The sequence below is a fragment of the Galeopterus variegatus genome, unplaced genomic scaffold, assembly GCF_000696425.1.
Source record: "Galeopterus variegatus unplaced genomic scaffold, G_variegatus-3.0.2 Scaffold5872, whole genome shotgun sequence".
NCBI classification, from domain to species: domain Eukaryota; kingdom Metazoa; phylum Chordata; class Mammalia; order Dermoptera; family Cynocephalidae; genus Galeopterus; species Galeopterus variegatus.
In genome coordinates, this window is record NW_007731983.1 from 35,056 (window position 1) to 60,651 (window position 25,596).

Here is a 25,596-nt window from a genome sequence, read left to right on the forward strand (position 1 = left end):
GAATATACATATCTCTTTTCTTATGCATTATTCTTTTATTGAGTGGTTTTGATAGTTGCCTTCTCAGAAAGTTCTGTGGCAATTCATAAACATAGATTTATAAGTCCTCCTAAAATTCATATTATTAAGTTCTAAAGATTTTTTAAATTGTTTATTTCTCCCAAAGAGCTAATTTACATAATGCATAACAAGCAGCTTAATTAAAGGCAAATTTGTGTATATGTATAAACTAAAAGTCAATGAAAACCAGCATTTTAATATTAAAATTTAAAGCATAACCATCCTATGGAAAGCTTAATATAATAACTAAAAGATATCTTAGGCCAGCCAAGTCCTCTCTCTCATGCTATTTGGTATTCACATTATGTCTATTACCCATTCAAACCTTTTTCAGCTGTTCCATTCCCAAACACACTAGATGTCATAGTGAGTCACCTAGACCATTCATTCTCTAGCTCCACTGGGTCACTAGTTACTTAAATGTCACTTATTACTTAAATGTCTTGGTATGTTCTTTGTCAAAGAGGAAAAATATTTTGCCTTAAACATTAAAGGAAAATTCAGTCAAAGTATGAAATTAATAAAAATGGGAAATAATTTGGTGACATATATATGTTCATACTTGAAATCAGGAGTAATGAAATAAAAGTTAGTACTAGAATGATTCTGCTGTGCCTTTCTTGTGGTCAAGAGCATAAGGTCAGGTTTGTGATTGTTGCTTGGGGGGTCTATTTTAGAATGTCTTATCAGTTGATTGTAGCTATAGAAAACTTAATTTGAAGATAAACACATTTCTTTATCACCTCTAACCCCCACTTGTGATGCTGATATAAGCAAAGAATTGTGCTATGTAAAAAGCTACAAATGACTAGGGATTCTTGGGTGGTACTTAAAAGATAATCTAAAAATCTCCCCATGGCCAAAGATGGAACAAATTTAGAAACTAAGTAAATAAAATGATATCGAACTATAATCCAAAGTGTAAAATAAGTATACATGAGCCCATACTGGTATAAGTAAATGATTGAATCAGTAAATCAATGGGATAGCAGAATTCCAAATAATTTATGTAGACCTCCTACCCTCAAGGAAGTAGACTGTAACTCCCCATTCCTCAATTGTGGCTGTCAATAGTGATTGCTTTCAAAAACTGCTTTGAGAAATCTGACCAACTCTACCACAGCTAGGTTATCAGAATTTTTTTTTTTTCCTTTTTGTCTTTTTTCGTGACCGGCAACGGATCGCAACCCTCAGTGTCACGCCCGCACCTTGCTCAGCCAGTGAGCTGCCGGTCTGTATGTGGGATCCGAAGCCTCGGCGGCTCCTGCCGCGCTTCCCAAGCGGCGCACTGTAGCAGTGCGCCACCGGCCGGCCCAGGTTATCAGAATTAACAGTGATATGTCATGTTGATAGTACGTACTCTTGGCATGATGTAATCTCTACCTCTGTGATCTTCCCAAAACCCTAACCCCAATCTAATCATAAGGAAAATATCAGACAAATCCCAATTTTGAGGGACATTTTACAAAATACATGACCAGTTCTCTCCAAAATTGAAAAGATGATCAAAAACGGGAATAGCCTGAGAAACTGTCACAGCCAAGAGAAACTAAGGAAATATGACAACTAAATTGTAATGTGATATCCTGAATAGGATCCTGGAAGAGAAAAAGGACACTAGGTAAAAAATGAAGAACATCTGAATAAAGTATGGACTTTAGTTATCGACAGTGTATCAATATTGGTTTATTATTCATGACTAATGTAAGATGTAAAAATAGGGAAAACTGCTTGTGTGGAATATGGTAACTTTGTACTATCTTTGTAATTTTCTGTGTATTTAAGACTAATCTAAAACAAAGGTATAAAAAAGAAGGATAATCAAAATAAACTTTTAGCAACGAAAGAACTGGAGCAGAATATAGGAAGCAGAGAGCACAGCTAAAGCTGTAAGCCTCTTCAATTAAACAAAAATTTGCTCTTTTGAATAACATTTTCCTTATTTTTTATGACACCATTTGTATTTCTGAATTGTTTAATATGGCAAACTTCTGTTCCAAATACTTGGGCCACAAGCAAATACTTCCAAGCAAAGTAAATCTACGTTAGTCAGTTATTTTGATTTAATTCCCTAACTAGTTTTTAATCACTTGATAGAATGCAGTTTTTCTATTCCAAACTGGAATGATGATATATTTACTTACAGCCTTGAAGAAAAATTAGCAATACAACCATGAGTACTGGTAATATACTTGTTTTAGAGAAGTGGTCTCTGAAAATATCCTCTGACTCTTCAGGCTCACTGAAGCCCAAGGAAGCTTTTACTATCATTTCTAGCTGTTGAAGTTCATTATCATGATGTTCACAATAACAATTTTTTTTTTTTAAAAAGACAACAAAATCATGGAGATGAGTACAATAAAATAATTTCTAGCATTTTCTTTTTAAGTATACTAATAATTAAGGCAGCCTTTGTTTATGTACAGTAGATACATGGCTTGACAGAATGTTCGCATTTAGTTTGAGGCACAAACCTAGTAATCCACCATTTCCATGGTGCTTTACTACTGGTCAAGTGCATCCTAATAGTCATACCAATTTATACATGTAGATGCAATATTGAATAATAATTTATATTCTACAACATTCTCTTTCTCTCCTTCCTTCTCATTTCCTCCTGACATTGCTGAAATTCAGGAGAGAGAGCATTTCAAAGTGTAGGTTTTAACTAAAGGATTTGACCACTTTCTTGGAGTAGATATTTTTCTTATGTGGATTATAAACTTTAAACCAGATAACAAAAATCTATGTTATCTACTAAGAGGTATTTAGTTACTTTGCAAAGAAAAAAATCCTTGAATACAACAATTACAGGTTTTCTGACACACTGACACAGTTTATATTAATGATAGCTTAGAAAAGAACTATATCAATCTCATAAAAGACACAGTCTTAATATTTAACTGTTGTTTATAATGGAACACTTTACACAAAGTTTTACTCTTGAATTATTTTAGTGTATGTGTTACTCATACCCTTTTAAAAGTATGCATTGAAAGGAAGATTTAGTTATTTCCTGAAAAAATATGACTTTTTCCTAGTAGACAAATTCTGAAGTAATGCAGTTTATGTCAGATGTAGATCAAACAGTAGAAAAATTTATGTTTGCAAGTTACAGCAGAGTAAGTAAATTTAAATAATGTAGGGACATGACAATGAAAGAAATTGTTCCTGTTAAAATGCATGGTACAGGATTATATCATATTTGCTATTGAGGATGATTTCCTCAACAGCCCCAGCTTGAGCACTAATGCCTACATCCCTTAAATGCACTGCTGTATTTATAAGCTCCTTTAGCAATGTTTTAATGAAGCACAGGGTATAAACTGGGAATTAAAATTTTCTCCTATCTTCAGTGGTTTAACTTCAAAACATATGAAATGTTTTGGATTTAAAATGTAGCAACTGAATTTTATCATTATTGAAGAAAAACAAAATGTTCCAGCAAGGAGTCATTTAGAGATTCAGATTTCTTTTTTGGTTCTATCTTCCTAAATTTGCCTTTTCTTCTTTTTCTTCAGTCTCTGTGGAGATATGCCACATCTATGATTAAAAGCAAATTTCTCCACTTTGGTCTATGTACCATTTTCCCCTTTCATCTGTGACTACACTTCCCGTGTTTTTACTTTCATGTTAATTTTTGTTTAATAGTTTCCACACTTTCATCCTTCAAATATAATCAGTTTTTTCCTAGTCTTGAAAACTAGAAAACAAGTATACAACTCTATAAACTTATCTAAACACTATAAACTTATAAAAATAAATAAAGGAATAAACAAATCTCACTTATGCTAAAAAGTTTTCTAGGATCGTCCAATATTTGCATTTTCTTTGTTAGCAGCCCCATTAACACAGTCTTTAGTGTCCTGTATCTCTGCATAAACTATTGCTCACTATTTGTAATTTGTTCTTCTTACTACCACATTATCATTGCTTTTGTAATGATAGCCTGTCTTTTCATGATCAATCCAAAAATGTATTCTCTATCTATATTTCTCAAACTTTGAGCATCATTTATTAAAATCAATTTCCTAGTTACCCTCTTTCCTGAATTTTCAATGTGCTTTGTTTATATTTTATTAGTTGTCATCTGATTTGATCACGTTGTATCTTGCATTTTAGTCATTTTCATTCATTTACTCACACTTGCTTTAATGTCTGGCAAAGTGCAGAAGATCAAAAATTTTATTTAATTGAAATGAAACTTTGTTGGATAGAAGTGAAAAATATTCCACCAATACTAATGTGAACTATTCAAACATAACATTTCACACTGATGAATATAATTACATAATGACTTGACCTCCCATGGCTTAGGTTATTGAAATCTAGCCTAATGACAGATTTATGCAAATACATATTAATACCTAAAAGTGAATCTTATGAAATATTCAATTTTTATTGTAGAAAAACCTCGTCACAATGGTACAAATAAGCGACAGAGAAAAAATTAATTATTAAGACTTGTAGAGATATATAAATACTAAATTTATATGACTATCTTTGGTTGAGGACTCATCAATTCTGGACTCTCCATATCAAGCCACTGTCTCTTCTCAGAGATTTTTATCTTAGCCTCATTTGCTGCTTCATCTTCTGGTTGCCTATGAGTGGACTTGCTCATTTGCTGCTTCATCTTCTGGTTGCCTATGAGTGGACTTGGCCCATGACCATGACTTTGGCTCTTTTCTTCTTTCTGTATCTAATTTCTGCCTCGGACAACTCCTGTTTCCCCATAGTTTCAGTCCACAAATCTACACAAGGACGCCTAAATCTGTTTTCCCAGTCCTGGCATCACTTCTGAGTTCTAGAATATTACAGTTTCAACTGTCTTCTACCATGTGAATGTGAAAGTCATTATCCCCCAAATTGATTTTATAATCTCCCCCACGTCTACTCCCAAAACATCCACTTTATCATTTTCTAGCTTCTCTGGCAAGAGACCTTCGACTTTTCCTCAAATCCAGACAATCCCACATCTCACTTACTTTCTCTCACAAAGATTCATTACTCCATTTCTACTTCTCTGCCTTTCCCAAGTTAATTTTCATATTAAATTTTTTAAAAGTTGCTTTAATTCTCTCAGCTTCTTTCTATGACACACAGTTAACCCTTACAAAGGAAAACTCTTAGATCTGAGAAGATTATTGGAACTTTTCTAGATTCACTTTCTATAAGGATGGAAATAGAGACCCAGAGGGAGGGGATTTTCTCAAGATTATAAGGTCTAGTTAATACTAAATATCAGAAGCTCAGCACTTCTACATTCAATCTAGTCTTCTTCCCACCATCCCATACTGCTATTCTTCAGTAGTTTGTTTTTCTAACACCAAGGAATTTTTTTTTTGAAAATATCTTTATAATCTTGTGGAAGGCAATGATTTTTTTTGTGTGTGTGTGTGTGTATCTGTGTCTGTGTTTTAATTGGCTATGAATGCTCATGAGATACAAGCTGATTGTCACCCTCGTGCCCAAGATGTGAAAGCCAGATCTCTACTGGCAGCATACCCATTACCACAAATTGCATTTATACCCCATGTCCCCCACCCAAGTATCCCCAACCTTCCTCCCCCTCCCCCTTTCTGCCCCACTCTACTTTGTATCCCAAGGTATGTTCTCTCGCTCTGCAAGTACAACACACCACTGTGGTCTTTCTTTCCTTCCTTCTTTCTCATTTAGATCCCACATATGAGTGAGTACATGCGGTATTTATTCCTCTGTGCTTTGCTTATTTCACTCAGCATAAGTTTCTCTAGGCTAATCCACGTTGTTGCAAATGGGAGAATTTCATCTTTTTTATGGCAGAGTAGTACTCCGTGGTGTATACATAGCATGGTTTCCTTATCCAATCATCCATTGATGGACATTTAGGTTGGTTCCATGTCTTGGCTATTGTAAACAGAGCTGCAATGAACATAGGAGTGCAGGTATCCTTTCGACATGATGATTTCCATTCCTCTGGGCATATACCCAGAAGTAACACCAAGGAATTTGTTCTGGTCAATAATAAGCACTAATACAACTGACAAGAAGAAACCGGTGAACCAATATTTCGGCTTAAATGCATAACTATAAAATTTTTAAGGAAAAAAGCAATACATTGGAAAATAGTAAAGCAAAAAAGCCAATATCATGCTTATTAACTCAGATTCCTGTTAATCAATATGATTTTTGCTTCTCTGCTAACATCCATAAAGGTCAGAATTTAGAAATGGATATAATCTAAGTACACATTATGGATCTACAATTTTGGATGCGTATGCACTTTCACGAATACGTATTTAGAGTGGAGCTAGAGATAAATATATAATTTTGCATTTGTGGTTGTTTTGATAATTAATACTGATTGTTTTTTCATTAAGCTACTCTTACATATATAAGGAAAATTGTGCAATGTCTGTGGCATAAAAATATTGGGATTTTTTTGTATGTAAAATTATAAAACCAAAATAAACTTTATGTATGACATTAGACTAGAAAGAGCCTTGTGCTAGTTACCAGAAAATCTGGCACCAAGTCTTAGATGCCCTTAACCAGCTGAGTGATCTTGGCCAAGTCACATACTATTTTAATTGTTTCAGATTTCTCATCTGTAAACATAGAACTAATAAAACATTTTTGTATGTTTCATAGAGCTGGGTGAGAAAATACAATGAAAATGATTACTTTGAAAATACTTCACGAATACTAAGTTGTTTTATAGTGATTGGGAACATAGCTGTGTCTGACAAACTTTTACATTGTCCTAATAGCTTGACAACCAAGTTGAAACAACAAAGTAGAGCATAAAGTTGATTCTCCTTACTAGTGTTAGTTGTGTTTATTCCTAGAGTTTCATCAAGTTATAATTCAGAGTGTCTTACAATGTTTGGGTTGATAAGTTGTGGACCATTTTATATTGATCCTAGGCATGATTCTCTTTCAATGCATGTTTTACAATTTAATATGCTATAAATTTGTTAATGGCATCAGTTTCTGGTAACACTTTTCCAGATCCTACAATATGCTTGACACTCTTCTGGTACTTAAAATGTTTCAACTCATTATTTTTCTTGGAACCTCTTTTAAAAAAAACTCTATAGTTTTCAATGTGAAGGGATTTGTCCATCTAAATACCTTGGTAACACTTTTCCAGATCCTACAATATGCTTGACACTCTTCTGGTACTTAAAATGTTTCAACTCATTATTTTTCTTGGAACCTCTTTAAAAAAAAAAAAAAACTCTATAGTTTTCAATGTGAAGGGATTTGTCCATCTAAAATACCTTTATTTTTTTTAGAATCTGACATAATTTTTACGCAAAGGAAGTGTATTAGAAGAGAAATGGGTATGAAGCAAATAACTTGCCCTTGGATGTTTGTTTTGCAGTAAGCGATAGTAAGAGCGCCAGCTTCCACACACCGGGACCAGCTGGGTCTCTGTGGAGGTTATAGGCCAGAGGATAACCCTGGAACTCTCACCTCATGACAAACCACTAGGTAACCTCAGCCCCTGTGTGGCTCAGTTTTTGAAAGCAGTCAAGGTTTGTAGGACCGGCTAGCCTGGTTTCCACGGCTCTTCTTCACTCTCTGACTATACTGGTCAAACTAAATCTTCACTTTATTTCCAAGAATGTATGGAATATGCTCACATTTCTTCACAGTTTTAATCTGGTCAAGTTTTAAGTATTTAGCTTTTTAAATCTTTCCTCACATGTTAGGTCTTCCATTTCCTTAATCATCTCTTCCCTTTTGTTCTTTTCTGGATGTCTCCCAATTTGTCTGCATTTTGGTGAAATTGAGGTGCCCAAAACACTAAAATATTCAAAGGAAAGATACTTGTAGACTAAGATTACAACACGGTAATCTTAAAGCCCTGAGTATTCATTCGTTCATTCATTTATTCAAAAGATATTTAGAGAGTTCGCTCTAGTTATAGACACTGCGTTAGTAAGCAGCGAGGATGTAAGGTGAAGCAGAAACGTGATCCCTGACCACGGTGCATCCACTGTAGTTGGAGAAACAGACCTTTAAAAACAATTGTCCATGTACATATATAAAAAAAGTACTTTATGTGTGTGAAGGAAAATACACGGTACAAGGATTATATTACTGGGGAACCTGTCCAAGTCTGGGGTAATTTCTTCATTCAGTCTATAACTGCTCATCTACGGCTTATTATGTGCATAGTGCCATCGCGGGCTTTCTTTAAATGCAGCAACAGCAGAAGACGAGATTGTTGCCCTACGAAGAAGCACCAAGGAGTGGCTTCTGAGAGTTTATGCACACTCAAATGTTTTTGCAGTCTTACATGAAGTGTGAATAAGTATCTTTAGGACATTTTGCTATTTTTTTTATTGACTGGTAATTAAAACTTTAAGCAAAAGCAGTGTGCTGGCTAAAGAGACAGTTTTACTTCAAATCCTTCTAAACCTCTTTCCACGTCATCAGTTTGCCACCCCTTCAATTCCATCTAAAATAGATATTCCGAAGGTGCTACTGTTTGCCCCTGGATTAGGGTTAACACATTCTGAGGTTTATGTGGTACACAGGTTCAGAGGAGTGACTGACACTCGGAGATCTTGGGAATGTGCTTGGGGAGTTGGTAGCCTACTTAATGATGGGGAAGGTAAAGAGGTAAAGAGAATTCCAGGCACTTGCAGGGAGCAATTGTGCAGAAGAAATTAAGAAGAGGAGTGCAAAGGCTAAGTAAGTAGATTAGCCTGTCTAAAGCTCTGTGATCAGGTTGAGAATCAGTGGGAGAAAAGGTCAGAGAGATTGGGTAGGAAGGTAAATTAGGACATTTACATCAATTTTAAATTGCCCACACTTCTGGCATGACAATTCTCGTAAACATGTTCCATAGGTTGATATTTTTCTTTTAATTTTTTTCTGTTATAATATAACACCATATGGTTTTTAAAATAATGAACTTTTAGTAAGTAATGTCAAAATACAACACAACAAAATAATTATTTCAAGAACTGTGCTATTTTTGACACATACATAAGATCAGTTCTTGAGTCCTTACCTTTTCCTCCCAATTATCTCTCTGGTACCAAGAAAAGTCTGAGATTTTATTTCTTAACAAGTTTTCTGTTTTTGTTTGTTTTTTTAGCTGTTGAAAAAACCAATCACACAGCTGTCACTTAAATTAACTGAAAGTAGAAGCCATAACATTTTAAAAATGCAGACTGTACAAATCACAAAACCCCTTGAAGAATTTAGAAAAGTTGTAATTAATTAAAAGTTTTCCTCTAAATCACTGGCCTACATAAAAGCCAGGTGTAACTTCTACCTACTAAAGGGATTCTGTTATTTGTTGAGCGACATCTTATTGCAGATATATTTTCTTTTTTTTTTTTTTTGTCTTTTTTCGTGTCCGGCAACGGATCCCCCCTTTTATTTTTTTGCAGATGTATTTTCTGATGAACAATAAAAGGTTTAATAAGTACTTTTGAACGATGAAGGAAGGGACAAAAGATGAGAGGACAAAAACATTTCTAATGACACCTATTCGGAAACACACATACATGACTTCTTTGTGGGGAGTAAATTTAATCGGAGTTGGGTATTCATTTATTTTATTCGTAGGTGATCGGAAATTTCTCTCTGTACTGGCAGTTCTGCTTAAAATACTCCCTAGTGTTTGTGTGAATTGCTCAGATAATTAAAGAAACTCAATCCTCAATTCTTCAATATTCCATAGCAAATGTTATGCTGCCCACACACCTTCGATATTTGTTACAGACCTGGAAACATATGCTCCTGTTAGAATCATTTTCTTCCCTGACATATCATCCATTCTGCTTCTCAGATAATATGCAGCTGCCAGTGGGTGAAAACCCTAGCAGTTCAAGTATGAAATAACATTTTAAAATGTAACTGTTTTAAGGGAAAAAACATAAATTAAATGAAAATGGCATTTCTGTGTATCTATGTAGGGCCCAAAATCCGTGAAATGAATAATCTTTAACTTCAAAAATCTGCTGTTAAAATAAATAAGTGGATGAATATTTTTAAAAAGCATTTTGAAGAAAAGAGTACTATAAAATATATAACTATAAGTAGACCTTAACCCTTTTTTAATTGATATTTTATTTGGTCACATTCTTCACTGTCCTTGATCCTACATTTTTACTAGGAAAACAAAGACTTTAAAATATATGAGGAGAAAATGCTTGGTATAGCCTTGAATTTATTTTATATCATAAAAACTAACGATTAACTGAAAAAATAAATATGCCACTAGACCTTTTTACTTTTCATAGCATTTAATCTCTTTATCTCTACTTTTTGTCTAATTCTCTTGGTATCCATAGTGGCAACCTTAAGACTAGCAAAGGTTTAGTGCTCAGTGAATGTTCGTGTTGTTGTTGTGTACACCCAAACATGTTTTTTGTAGTTGTGTAGGGTAAGATATCAATTCGCCGACTCAATGAAGGCCTGGCCCTCCTGCCCTTCCTCTACAGAAGACTTGACCACTGTCCTTTGTGATTCCTAGGACTACCCTTTATATAAGTCTATCATAGAATTTATAATATTTTATAAGACATTATTAGTTTGTTTATCTTTCCTAGACCATGTCTTCTTGAGGACTGGGCTGTGTCTAATTCTCTATGTAGGGACAGTGCCAAGCCTAAGAAGCAACATATATTTGTTGATAAATTAATGAATAAATGTGTAACCCCAGGAACTTCTTAGTAAATGCTGTCTTTGAATTTCTTTAATAATAATACTTACCTTAAACAAATGACCAATTGTTCCATTCTTTTGGAAACCTAGAGTACCTGTTGTGTACTATTTATGAAAACATGTCTTAAATTCTCTCTTAGTCTTGTTTAAGTAAGTACAAGTCTTCATTTTCCTGTTAATTTTGAAGGTCCTTGAGGGCAGTATTTGTATATAATTTATGTATTCATTTCTTACAGTGCTTTGAATGATATTTGCTATGTGGAAAATAGTCAATGTATATTTGTTGGAATTATTATTATGTAACTACTTGGAGAGAATATATGGTCCTCCATTTGACTCTTGCTTCCCAAGTGCCTTTCGCCTTCCGAGCATCTAGACTGACTTTGGTCAATACACTAGTGAGATATCTTTGCAGGCTAAGACATGAAGAATTCAGAAATCCCCTTTGAAATGGTGATTCCATAGCCCCTTTATTTAGAATTTGTGCACTATTGCATGGAGGTGGAAACAGGTGAACTATCATGATGATTCTCTAGGAATGCAGGCAAATTCTCAATGGCTTTTGTATTGAAAGATACAGAGACCAAAGGCCAGCTACTGAGCTGCACCATAACCTAGTCTCCTTCAGGGCTTGGACATTCCTTGTAAAAACAATTTGTAAACTATTTCCTCAGATGAGTGACTGATAAGGACAGGTGAAAGTGTGACTATCGCTTCCCTCCTAAATGTGGGATTTTTAAAAAAATGCTTTTTTAAAATCCTTGAATCATTTATCCAGGAACTGAATAAGGTAGAAGCAATGAAAGCACAGAAGCTGGTCATGGGTTCAAAATAAATTCCCATCATTTCTTCCCTGCAAGAACTTAAGAAATGTCCTTAATTTGGTGCTTCGGTTTTTCTGTTATCAAATTTAGATGATGTTGCATACCTCTCTGGTTGTTTTGAATATCAAATGAGACAATATCTATAAAGTGTCTATTATCTAATAAATGTTACTTATGTCATATTGACCTAATGATGCCTTTTAAATATTCAGTGAGGTAAAATCAGTATATCTAGAAATGAGGATCATGAGCACATCTCAAAACTCTCATAAAACAGATATTTTACGAATTTAAGGACACAAAAACATGTTTGGACATTGGTTCTGTACTGTCCATCACTCCTACAAACTGCAGCATTAATGCAAAAGCTTTGTGTGGCACTGGCAGCTTAAGAATGAAGAAAGGTGATGAAGAGTTTTTGAGATCCTCAGAGTAACAGAAAACACAGTGAAAGTGACCTGTATTATTAGCAATAAGAAAAATAAACAGGATGCTCTGAGAATAAGCAATATGGTGGGAGGATTATGGTAAAAATGAAGGAAAAATTGTTCTGAAATTAAAACCCCTAAACTGGAACATAGTTTAACTTAGCCATGTATTTTGACAGGGAAGAATTTAGTTATCTACCTTCTTTTCAAACTTTCATAGTGATTGGATGAAAGTTTATCAGCAAAAAATAAAGCCTTCTGCATTTGATAGCCGTTCAATTGAGTTTCAAAATAAAGGTGTCTTTGACATTTGAGTCATGGGACTATCTTATCAGTAAAATAACCTAATGTCAAGTTTCTTTTAGTCTTTCCTTACAAAGAGTTAAAAATAATGGACCTCAACTTACTAAATTTTATACTAGAGTGAATGGTACTGAACACATTTTTGTTGAGGATGATATGACTGTTGACTTTTGCTTTCCTTAAAGAAATAAAGTGCCCAGTGTCACAACTAGAAAATAAAATAAAATAATCACTCAATTAAATAAAAATGCTTAGGAGCTAAGGAGAAGTTTTAGATTGAACTTTTTGTAAAACTCTAAATTTAAACACAGGGAACTATTTTATACATTATTACAAAATAATATAAATTAAGGATTTTTCTTTTTATGAAAAATCTACATGTCATCATAATAATAGAATACTGCAGCAGAGACATAATTCTCAGGGAGTTCTGCTCTATTCTGTATCCTTTGATTAAAACTGAAGACTTATAGAGAAGTATAATACGTGGGTGACAATTAGGGATAAACATGTTTGGGTTCAGCAGAATGAAAGTTGCGGCCATTATTTAAAGTGAATTTGAATGTCATAATGAAAGCACCTTTGAATGATATCTTTTTTCCTGTTGTCTAAAGCAAGAAAATTAGAACAGTTTAAAAATAGGCATCTTAATTTTGCTACCCAAGGTGAAATAAAAAAGACTCATAACTACTTAATTTCCAAACTATCCAAAATAAATGATTATATATAATTTAACTAAATTTTTATAGTGACTTGGAACATCTCCATTAACATGGTTGTGATTAATTTAGAGTTTGATCCTTGGGAAATTGGCAGTATGAAGTGTATACTATTTGCTAGGAATAAGAGCTAAACAATATTTCCAGCTATTGTTTACTAAATGGTCTTTGTTTGTTTGTCAAGTTATTATTGACATCATATATCATGGTAAGGTATTCACTGTTAACTAGTAGGTGCCCTTATATGCTGGAAGTTGCACAGAGAAATTAAGATAGGAGTTTGGGATGGGAGGAGCTCAACACTAAGTGGGCTGGGGATGGGGTGAAAAAGGGAATTTTTAATTGACCTGGAATTTAAATTGACTTTTGAAGTAATATTAGGATATGTAGAGGTTGAGTTTGAATTTTAGGGAATGGAAATCCCAGATGACATTTGTTGGAGAATGGCTAAAACAAGGAATCTAGAAAACAAAGAGTCTTAAATGAGTCTTTTTAAATTTAGCTGGGGACACTGTATGTAAAAAAAAAAAAAAAAAAAGTTAAGTTTTAAGACATAGAATTGGGATATGCGTTAGAGGATTTTGAATGGTTACATTTAGTTTTGTAAGCAACAGGAAATTCTGGTAGATATAAATAGAATGCAGTTTACTGGGACAGGTAGTTTAGAAAGAAGAAAATTAGTAAGCAGAATAATGATATAATAAGAACTTCAGCCAGGATGATGGCAGTGAAACAAAATGAAAAGCTGAATTTGAAAACTATTGTATTAGGAGTAATACAGAGCTGGGCAAATGATCAAATGCCAGAGCTAGTAGTTTCATGGCTGGTGGATGGATGAAAGAAAAAATAAGCTGTAATATAATAAACAGAAATAAAAATAACAGGCAAATTATTTTGAGGCCATAAGATTAATTGGTTTGGATTGAAATCTGGTCAGGTGACTGTTCCACTGGGACATTCAAAGGCCACTAACTTTGCAGGATGTAGTTAACAATATGTAACTCCATCACAGAGGAAAAGGCCAGTGATAGATGTGAGAGCCATTTACATTAACATATTTGTTAAACCAGCGGGGGTTGATGAGGCCAAAAGAGAGAGCGAATAGAGGGAAGAAAATTCAGGTGGGATAGTCACCCTGTAGAATGCCCACATTAATGGCAGAAAAATCAGGTAAGGATTGAGGAAAATAAGTTTCTACTAATACAGGAATATGAGTGAGGAATTATGATAATGCAGAATCATAGAAACCAAAGATTTGGGAGAGTTCAAGTAGGCGAGGTGAACAGTTAGGTTTGTAAAATGCTACAAAGAAAAATATATGGAGTAATATGAGTCCATTAATATTGGCAGTTATAAGGCCAATACACGTGAAAAAGTGTAGTTGCAGGGGAAAGGGGAAGTAAAGAGAACATGATTATTTTCTCCTGGATTGGCACACGTCTTGGTTCTTTCATAGGGTTTAAATTTTGCCTCATTAATTCATTTTAGTAAGCCACTTATATGATTAACTAAAACAATGTACTACCTACACACCTGTCTCATGCTCTTATTGGGTAAATTGCTAGTTTACTAGAAAACATATAAAAGCCTTTAAATATGGTCTAACTTAGTTTTATCCGTAAGTTAGGCTATACTTTCCCTCACATAGGATCATTTAGCAAGGCTTTACTGTATTAAAACCTGACTGTCTTAAGAAAGCTGGCATGTTTACACTTATAGTTGCCTATATTTGAGTTGTCTGTATTTTCTGATATCTTTCCTTCCCATCCTCCGTGGACAATAAATTTGTCCTTGTGAGACATTAAGGCATTAGACCAAATGACAAACCTGACCAAGGAAACTCCTTTCTGATGTGTACTGAAAGGCAGATATTTTACAAAATCTCACTTCTGGTGTGAATAGTCTTTGGTAAATAGTGATGTGTATCAGGTGACAATGAAGTCTGAGAACACATCTGACCAAAGTTCATGTTTTGGCTGATGAGACTCAGAGGAGTGAACTGCCATTGAGTACTAAGGAAAGGACCCAGCATTTAAGAGAAAGCACTTCATGTTATTTTTCAAAATATATGTGCCCAATCATTAGGCTATTAATTGGACTTTTGAAAATTGAATCAGTTTTAAATAAAGTTTGGAACGTTATTGTAAGGACTATGTGTTAATTATAAAAACTAAATCCCGCTGGGTATTTGCTTAGTTGTTTATTTAGATTGACAATAAGTTAATACAAATGTATGCTCACTTTATGGTTGATATCTAAAAATATAATTTCATTGATATCATGAGGCCATTTTCTGAATAAAGTGGGACAAAACATTTACACTGCATCTAGAGATGTGTATTTGTCTTCTGGAGCACCATTAATTTTGAAACCAAAGACAGGTCACAGAAACACCACACTATGACTGTGTATTTGCAAAAAGAGATGCTATATTTCACAGGAAGTTATCAAAAGAATTTATCTTTGGGGAATTCTGTTTGTTTCTTTTTGAAGTGAATCTTAAGTGTGAGTTGATGGGACAGGTTTATTACATCATCTACCAACTATAGAGAAAATAGGAGCCGTTTATATGGTATTATGTCAGGAACTGAACCAGAAGTCTTTTCTTCCATTCTGCTTAAGGACAGATATTTATTTCTTCAGAGAGAGGGGAGAAGAGAAACTTTCATTCAGTATTTAGAGAGAATATTGAAAAGGCAAGCATCTTTAGTAGCAAAGTATGGCAATTGTTTAAATCTTTTTAAGGTTTTTGATTAGAAATGTCTAACGTCAGATTATTTCAACTAGAGCAGATATTATAAGGATCTGGGACAGTGGAACCTTAAGGACATTAGGAAATTCTTGTTAGGGAAGTAGGGGAGTCATCTTTACCACAAGCTTGAGAGGGATGCAGGAGGGCAGAGAAAAGGAAACATGACTGAATTGGAATTCTTCATAGTTTAATATCACGGCTAATCTTTACAGTGTTACTTTCTATGGGGGAAAATTGATTGTTTACATAAACAATAAGTTGTCTATGACAATTATTTAATTAGTAATTAAAATCATAGTTATTAATTTTAATATATAATAGTTGGAAATACTAATTTATTTAGCCTATTTTATCTGTTTTACAGTATATGTATAAAGTAAAATAATTACCTAGATTATCACTCTGCTGTTTTTCCAGTGAACATCCTTTCTACTTTGCTGGTATTTCAAAAAAATGAACTTTCTTTATATCAAGCAAGTTGATGGGGATTTATTATAAGGATGGAGAAATAAACAAAGAGTCCTAGCAATGTCGATATAAGGTTGTGTGGAGAGCAGGAACCTTGTTGCGGAAACCACAGAGATTCCAGCACTGTAAGACAGAACTCCCAGGCTAACATTTCTGTTTCTTAGCTTTGCTCGGCTGTCTGTATTAAGTTCTATACTTTATACTTTCCATGCGTCATTGAATGCAGTCCTCCTACTGAGCAACTCTGAGGGCAGTAGAAGAAAATTGAAGTTCATGGCAGTTAAATCACATAGCTAGTGGTGTTAGGATTTAAGCTCTAGTCTGCCTTCAGCATCAAACCAGGATCTTTTAAAAATCTGTCTCTCTGAGCAGTATGAATAGAAGTGAATGGATTTTATAAGATGCCAAATTGGGTGTCAAATCTAAAATTATTTTCTTTGCTGGCTTTCTAACCAAAGAAAATATTCCTAACCTCTTTGTTTCCTACTTTATTTATTTTAATGTATTCTGTTATTTTTAAAAAGCCCTCAATGAGTAAAATTTCCAGATTTATAAAAAAGGTAAATTAAGAAATTTTTTACTGCACTAATGACTCTTTATCTTATTATGAAAGGTTTTTTTAAAAAATAGCTCCACTAAAGTATATGTTTCCATGAAAAATTCAATTAATATGTATATTGGTAGCATTTGCTATTTGAGACACTGTCTACACTGTAGTAGAAGATAAGTAGAAGACAAGGTACAGTTCAGAACTTCAAATAACTTAAATCCGATAATGATGGAGTAAACAAAGATAAATAATTCATAATAAAAGCAAAATTAAAATAGAAAGCAAACTGAAAATACATGTTGCTCTGGGGGTTGTAAAAACTAAGAAATGGGGGGAGGGAGAGATGAATAAATGGAGCATAGGAAACTTTTAGGGCAGTAAAACTACTCATGTGTATACATGTCGCTATAAATTTGCCTTAACCTATAGACCGTACAACACTAACAGTGAACTCTAATGTAAATTATGTAAACTGGGATGTGTCAGGGTAGATTTATCATTTTTAACAAATGTGCCACTCTGGTGGGGGATGTTGATAATAGGGGAGGCTATGCATGTGTTGGGGAAGGGGGTATATGGGGAATCTCCGTACTCTCTGCTCAGTTGTTCTGTGAACCTCAAAGTGCTCTAGAAAGTAAAATATATTAAAACAAAAACAAAGGAAAAAAAACCACAAAAAACTAAGAAATTCAATACCAGAATGGAATTTGAAGGGTAGGTAGAATGCTAATAGGTAGTTGGATAGGTAGAATGGAAGAACAGTATCTCCTGTGCATGTCCGAATTATGCATGATGACAAAGCATGTGCAAGTACCCTCTTGTCTGAGATATGGGAGCCTTGTCCTAAATTGTTAAAAGAGGAGGCTGGGAAGGGAAGAGGAGACCGTATCATGGAGTGCTCTGCTAACCATACTAATCTGTTTTTACTTAATTGAGAAAGTCATTGATGAAAAATTCTAGACCCAGCAAGTTACATGTTAGGTGTTTTGTTTTGGGACTTTTGGGTAGAACTGATCAGAAAGAATAGACGGGAGACTTAGGAAAAATTCTAAGCAAGGAGGTAGCTCTCCCCAAAACACAGAGATAACACTGAGAATGGAAAGAGGTGGTGGATAGGAAAGACAACATGCTAACAAAATGTGTAAGGCAAAGAAATTGAGAGTTAAGGAAAAGGGGGGTCTGGGTATCCAAGATAAATCTTCAGAGTCAGGAAGAGAAACTCATGGGCCATTGAGTAAGAGATTCTCATAAAGTCAATTTTCAGCAACACATCGATTGCTTAAAAAACAGAAGGTATATCACACTTCTAGAATGGATGGTAACTGTATTTTCTTTGGCTGCATAAGAATGAAACCATGTTGAACAAAGACACTGGTATGTTATGCAAAGTCTATAACAAGATCTGTGTTTATGGGCCGGCCCGGTGGCGCACTGCGCTAGTGCGCCGCTTGGGAAGCGCAGCGGCGCTCCCGCCCGAGGGTTCGGATCCCACATACAGACCGGTTCCCGCTCACTGGCTGAGCGAGGCATGGGGGCAACGCCGAGGGTTGCGATCCCGTTGCCGGTCCCGGTCCGGTACAGGGGCGACACTGAGGGTTGCGATCCGTTGCCGGACACGGAAAAAGACAAAAAAAAAAAAAAAAAAAGATCTGTGTTTATATCTGTAAAATAGAGTCAATGATACTTTAAAAAGAAATGATAAGGTTTAATGGAGCTTCATATGGATATTCCATAAATATTTAATGGCTTCAGACCATATTAAGTACTGCAAATAAAAAGCTGTGGTATCATAAACATTATTGCTATTATGAAGAATGGATGGCACTTTATTCTTTTTAATCTCTATTGACTAAGAGGGATGGAATGTTATCTTTCCTTCACTGCCCTAAGGTTCTATTTTAATGACAGAAATACAAGGGTATCTGTAAAAGTACTTTTCAATGGGATCCTCTCTGCTCCCACAAAATTGGATTTTTTTAGGAAATGAGGAAGGGCAAATGTATACTGACTAGACTGAGAGCATTGTATGCCACAGTTTATTATATGCCAGTTCTTGTGATGTGCATATATCATTTCATTTAATCCGTAAAACCCTATTCATTTGGTTTTATATTAACCTTCATTTTACAGATGAGAAAATTTGGGATTAGAGAATTTAAGTAACTTGCCTGCAAATTAAACAGATGGTGAGAATTTCTGAGTGAGGACAGCTGCATTGGGAATGTAAAGGGCAAATGAATGAATACAACAAATATTTAGGTGTTAGAACCAAAGATCTTTGTGATTGATTGGATATGGCATTGGCTAGATTTAGGGCCAAGAGTTATCTAGAATGGCTCCAGGGTTTCTGGCTTGCAAATCATGTATAGAATTGTTTGATTTCCTGAGATAGGGAATGTGTAAGGAATGTTTGTGAGAGGGAAGATTATGAGTTTGAGTTTAGGCATGCTGTTTGAGATGAGTGTGAGATATACCAGGGGATAGATTTAAAAGGTTGCTGATTATGAGGATCTGGAGGCTTAAAAGACAGGAATGGACTGAAGATAAAGCTTTTTGAGTCATTAGTTACAAATTAATCATTAAAGACATGAATGAATATATACTATTGCCCCCAAAGCACGTGCAGAATAGAAGATGAAAGTGCTATGCATGACACCCAGGGGAACAGCAACCATCAAGGGGAGGGCAGAGAGAGAAGCTCACAGAAGAGGCTAAGAGTGTTCAGATGTGAAAAATCCTCAAGGTACACATGATTTCATTTTAGAGTTCAGTGATGTCACTTCTTTGTGAAATATTTATTGCAATATTGCATCTCCTCTATATCTCTCCTCTGTCCTTGGTGTATTAAATGACACAATTTGCATTTCCATTAAGAGAGAAGAAAAAGAGACAGTTTCATTTAAATTACCAGTGCATGGGGCTGGCCCGGTGGCGCACTGCTACAGTGCGCCGCTTGAGAGCGCGGCGGCGCTCCCGACGAGGGTTCGGATCCCACATACAGACTGGTTCCCGCTCGCTGGCTGGGTGAGATGCGGGCGCAGCACCGAGGGTTGCGATCCAGTTGCCGGTCCCGGTCCGGTGCGGGCGTGACACTGAGGGTTGCGATCCGTTGCCGGACACGGAAAAAGACAAAAAGGAAAAAAACAAACAAACAAAAAAAACAAATTACCAGTGCATGATATATGACTAACATGGATATTTGCATACTTTTTAAAAATAAATGTACAGGTAAGTTTTGACAGACATACTGGTGAAATCTTCAAAATAACAAACATTTATCTTTTACATAATCCAGGGGCCAAAGATATGGGGAGAGAGGGCCTATTATAGTTCCTTCTTGTACTACTATGCTTATTCTGGGATCATTTATAATTAGGGATGATAGTAACTTTGAAAGATTTATTCAAATTTATACCTTACCAAAATGTACCTCAAATAATCTGAGTAAGAGAATTAATGCAAAACAAAAATACCTTGGTGAACGTGGTTAACAGAAATTTTTATCATAGAAGTTTATGTTACTTTTACAACAAACTGCCAGAAGAGGAAAGCTGTGACCAGGATAAAGTAACTTATGTTTCCAAAGACTTTTTCATGTTTATGTAGTTGTGTTAGTTGATTTTAAAAAAAATTTTTTATATCTATATACTGTACCAACTATAAATAGTATATTACTTACTTTGTTAACTGTAGTGTCAAAGTTGAAAGAACCCTCATGAAAATACCATTATAGTCATCTGTGTGAATTTAATTAAACTAAATTGGTTTTATCCTAATTTTAATGTAAGTTGAGATAAGAATGTTTCAAAACATAGTTAGTAATCATAGTCATGTTCAAAATTAGATAAAAATATTTCTTAAAGAACAATTGTTTGGAAAAATAGTGGCACTATATTTAAAGTAGTTGTTCAATGAAGTAGTGATAAAAGTGCAAATTTTAGGTAGATTTTAGTTTCAAATTTGGAGTAGAGTCTGTTCAATTATTTTGAGCATCAGACCAAAATTAATTTTCTTATTTCAGTCAAAAGAATAAAGCATAAACATTTGAAGTACTGCAAAGCTACATGCTATTCTAGAATCTGTGGTTGACCTAATCTATATGCCTAGAGGTAAATTTTCATTACCAAAGTTTTTAGAGTAACCTATTTGTTATTGTTTATGCTAATCTATGGTGGGTAAATTGCCATATAAAGTATTTCAAAACAACTCCTAAGAGTCTTACAAAATGCAGTTTTTTAAGGTAGATCTTCTAGTCTTATACGTCTTTCTTGTTTCCATCTATATTTTGTATTAACTATAAGGCAGTTTGCTTTTTGCTCCTCTACTAGATAAATAGGGGTATGGGCATTTTTGAATTTTATTTATGTAATACTTTATATCAAATAATTTTTAGAATTATACAAATGGGGGTATGAGTACTTTTGAATTTTATTTGTGTAATATTTTACATCAAATAATTTTTATAATTATACAATTATAATGCCTTGGTTTAGGAATATGTTTTACTTAGATTTAAACTGATAGCCATTGAAAGAATTACATTTTTACAGAACCATTTCTGTGTTCCTTTACTCATATATGTAACTGTAAATCAGTAATACATTTTTATGGGGGGAAGAATGGGCTGGTTATTTTCTACATCTTAATATCTGATTTTTTTATTTGTTGTAGGTTTTATTGGGATTTAATAATGCTTATAATGATGGTTGGAAATCTGGTCATCATACCAGTTGGCATCACATTCTTTACAGAGCAAACAACAACACCATGGATTATTTTCAATGTGGCATCAGATACAGTTTTCCTATTGGACCTGATCATGAATTTTAGGACTGGGACTGTCAATGAAGACAGTTCTGAAATCATTCTGGACCCTAAAGTGATCAAGATGAATTATTTAAAAAGCTGGTTTGTGGTTGACTTCATCTCATCAATCCCAGTGGATTATATCTTTCTTATTGTAGAAAAAGGAATGGATTCAGAAGTTTACAAGACAGCCAGGGCGCTTCGTATTGTGAGGTTTACAAAAATTCTCAGTCTCTTGCGTTTATTACGACTTTCAAGATTAATTAGATACATACATCAGTGGGAAGAGGTAAGACACACCTTTTTCTTTTTTTATAGTCCTATATCATGAGATTGTTAATTATGATTGTTTTAAAATGAACAGCTGTGCTATGCGTACTGAGTTTTGTGAAATTCAAGTAGAAAAATTTCTTTGACTCCTTGTTTTTGTACATAAGTGTTACATTTGTATCTTCAAAAAATATGACCAAATACTGGATTTGAGTCAATTGAAAAAATTAGTGATTATAAAACAATTGTCTTATACCAATTTAATATTTTTTTAAGCAAATCCATTTTAATTACCTAATTTTTATCCTAATCAATGCAGCCTCTCTCCCACTTTGGCTTCCTTTTATCTAATGTGAATACATGAAGTACCATCTTTGATAAAGATGTGTAGGATCTGATTGCTAATCTAGTGTATCATTAGCTGTATGAGATAGTGTGATATACATTTCCTCTAATATTGAAATTTCAGTGAATTTATGTTGGAATAAAACAGATTGTTTCTTTAAGTTTTTCCAAGTTATATATAAGGACTTTTATTTTAGCATAATAATTTTGCTCATTGTTACGCCTTGCCTATAGTTATTTATTATAGTTTTTGCCTATTAGTTCATTTTATAATGCTTAAAAACAGCACACCCAAGAGGAAAATTATGACATAGAAAACACAAATAATTAAGTGAATAAATGGAGTGAATCTGGTCAATCAGGTTCGTATTTTGCTGGATAGGGCATCTATTGTTCTTAGGCAGTGGGTGGGACTTGAAAAAGCTAAGCCAACTGGAATTTCCAAAGATCTCAGTTCAGTATACCATCATTAAGCAAAGGGGTTTATGTCTCCAAATCTAAAGTCTCCCTATTAACCTTTTTGACATTCTTTTCCTTCTAAGTCTACCTTTTGGTATTAATTATAACCTGGATTTTATTGTCTGCGTAAAAATAAGAATCAAGAAGTCCTCTAGAGTGCCTGAAATAGCACTAATGAAAGCAGTATAATGGCTATGGATTGTTACTTTACTCCCTACAGAAATGCTTTTTAGCATTTTAAAGATGAATTATGCTTTTAAATAAGTCATAAAATGGAAGTTCTGTTTGCTTTCTGTGAGGCTGTGTCAGTGTTTTTGTGTGTGCTTGCCAATGGCATTTTGGTTCACAGGATTTCAGGAAATGACATGTAATAATGAAACACTGCATAATACACTGATGAAAAGGCATAAAAATGGATCATTCTTAAAATATGGATATGGAATATATTTAAAATAAAATGGAGTACGTTCGAGAAATTGATTCATCTTGTAATTTTTCTCATATAGCATATTTCTAAAATGGAATAAATATTCAGTTCTCAAAACTTTTTTAATGCTAATTTGAGATTAATATCAAACCAAGATGATTCTCGATGATAGCTAATATTTATTGAGGGCTTGGTATATGTCAGGTTATGTAATTGATTCTTAATATGGAATAACTCACTGAATTTTCTTAACAACCCAGTGTGTAGATTATTATTATCCTTTTACAGATGAGAACAATTAAATTCAGTAGGGTAACTTGTCCAGACTCACAGAGGTAGTAAGAGGTGGAGCTGAGAGTCTAACCTTGGGAATCTGACTCCAGAGTTAATGCTTTTAACCACAAAGTGATATAAGTTCTTACTGTAACATGTGTTCTTTTCATTGTAAATATCTTAATTTTTCACCATTTTACAGATTGCATAAGAAATTGTAGGGAACTTTTCATAATTAAGGCTGTAGTTCATGCAGCATAACAGATTTGAAGAGTTACCTCTTAAAACAAGGCTACCAAAAATATTTAAATAAATATCCTGTGAGAGAAAAGTCACTGATATAAATACCCGGTCTATTAAAAATACAGCAGGTAATGTGACTATTTTTAATGTCTTGTAGTTTTAACCCAGTTACCCTAGAGAGTGGCAGCAGGATGAACAGATGGCACCATATCAGATAAAATGGCAGGCCATGTGGTCATAGAAGAGGTCACTGCTTAACACCAGTGTCCTCTGGTTCCTGGAAGTGGTCATAGGCACCTAGATCTGTGTAACATGATGGTGTTTGAAAGATGCCATGATATTATTCAGGCGCTTTGGCTCACTGACATCATTATGTAAAATGCAATTTAATATGCACTTACAGACATTTGGTAATCAAGCACATTCAGGCCAGCGTTGTGAGTTGGCAAGATCTTTCTTATAAATAAATGACTTTGGTAATAAATGAACCACAAGCTCATTTAGATGAAGAATATTTTCTTGATTATTTGATACCCCCATATAATATCATATGTCATGGGTATTTAATGCCTATTACTAATACTGTTAAACAGGAAAGAAACAGTCATAATCTAGAAATTAATACAAATACATCATTTCATCACCTACTCATACACGATTCTAACCATAATCACAAAGAAACTTGAATGGTTTCAAAACTGGAAAATCCCTACCTGATTTTTATAAATTCGACCACAAAGGGTTTACAAATAAAAATACAACAAATAAATCAGAAAAAGTAACTCTGTAGCTTTTGGAATAAGACTGCAGAGGAAGATGTGAGTTCACCCACATGTCTTTGAGTTCTGAGTGTTTTAGTCCCAAACTAGCTAATGCTAAATTCAGCAAATTTGGGGAAGTAATGTGTGAAATCTGGAATCTGCCACTGTTTTAAATGAATCATTCCCTAGGAAAGCTGCTGCCTTCTATAAGAAACTGCTTCCATTTTCAACAATACATTTTTTTCCCCAGACTCTTATTAGTTCAACTGAAAACAAGAAACGCTGAAGCCAGATAAATTAGAAAAATATTGTGAACGAAATGCAGAAACAAAAATTTATCCCTCATGTTACTATCATTACTAAAGTTGAATGTAGTGGCTAATACAGGAGGGAACTAATTTATGAAACACATGGTGTTAAGAAGTCGGAGGGGAGTTGTTGTCATGAGCCGATTATAAGATCAATGGCTTTAGGATACAAAAGTAGAGCTCTCTGACACTATACCAAACTTTACGTATGTACTATGTTGCCAGGTGAGTTGAAAATCTTTGACAATTTAGATAAATCAGATCAGAAAATTTCTTTTCCTGTAATCTCTGGAAAACTGAGGTGAATTTTTCCCGTTCTTGTATTTTGGTTTTGAAAAAATCATCCTCTTAATTCAGTGTCATTGTTAGTGTTGTATTTCAAGTAGTCAGTGATCTAAGCCAGATTGCTATTTCATAACCTATCACAAGGGTAACTATTTCTTTATGATCCTCTTAAAAGAGTCATATGGTGAGGAAATCTCCGGAAATTAAATGGAATACTGTTAACAATTTGTGACAATCACAAGCCACTGAAGAGATAAAGAGTGGATTAAGAGCTTAGTAAATAGATTATTCAGTTTGTAAAGGTGAAGAGTTCTAGGAACCTCAAATGCTACAGCTGCTGACCTTAGTCATTTTGTCAAAGGGCGATGATCCTTGAATCAAAGGGAGATGATCCTTGAAATTTTTAGAGATTTAGGAAATATTAATTAAAAAGAAAAATACTATTCTGTAATGGTTATGTATTTGTAGGACTCAATAACATAGATAAAGTATAAATTCCTCATGGGTAATGTAAAAATTGTAGGAAATGCACGATTGTTTACTGATTACAGCTTTGGGATATATAACCATAAGAATTTTTTATTCCTCATTTTCTATCTTCCTAATGTCCCTTGTATAGATTTTAGACATATCACAATTAA

The 25,596-nt window shown here is 34.2% G+C and overlaps 1 protein-coding gene across 1 annotated transcript in view; it reads left to right on the plus strand.

The window, feature by feature from the left end:
* LOC103605537 (potassium/sodium hyperpolarization-activated cyclic nucleotide-gated channel 1-like) overlaps positions 1–21,915 on the plus strand; it is a 46,311-nt gene extending 24,396 nt beyond the window's left edge. The window contains exon 2 of the mRNA XM_008590147.1: positions 21,450–21,915. Coding sequence (XP_008588369.1) covers positions 21,450–21,915 — 466 coding nt within the window. The remainder of the gene's footprint in view (positions 1–21,449) is intronic.
* The last annotated feature ends 3,681 nt before the right edge of the window (positions 21,916–25,596 follow it).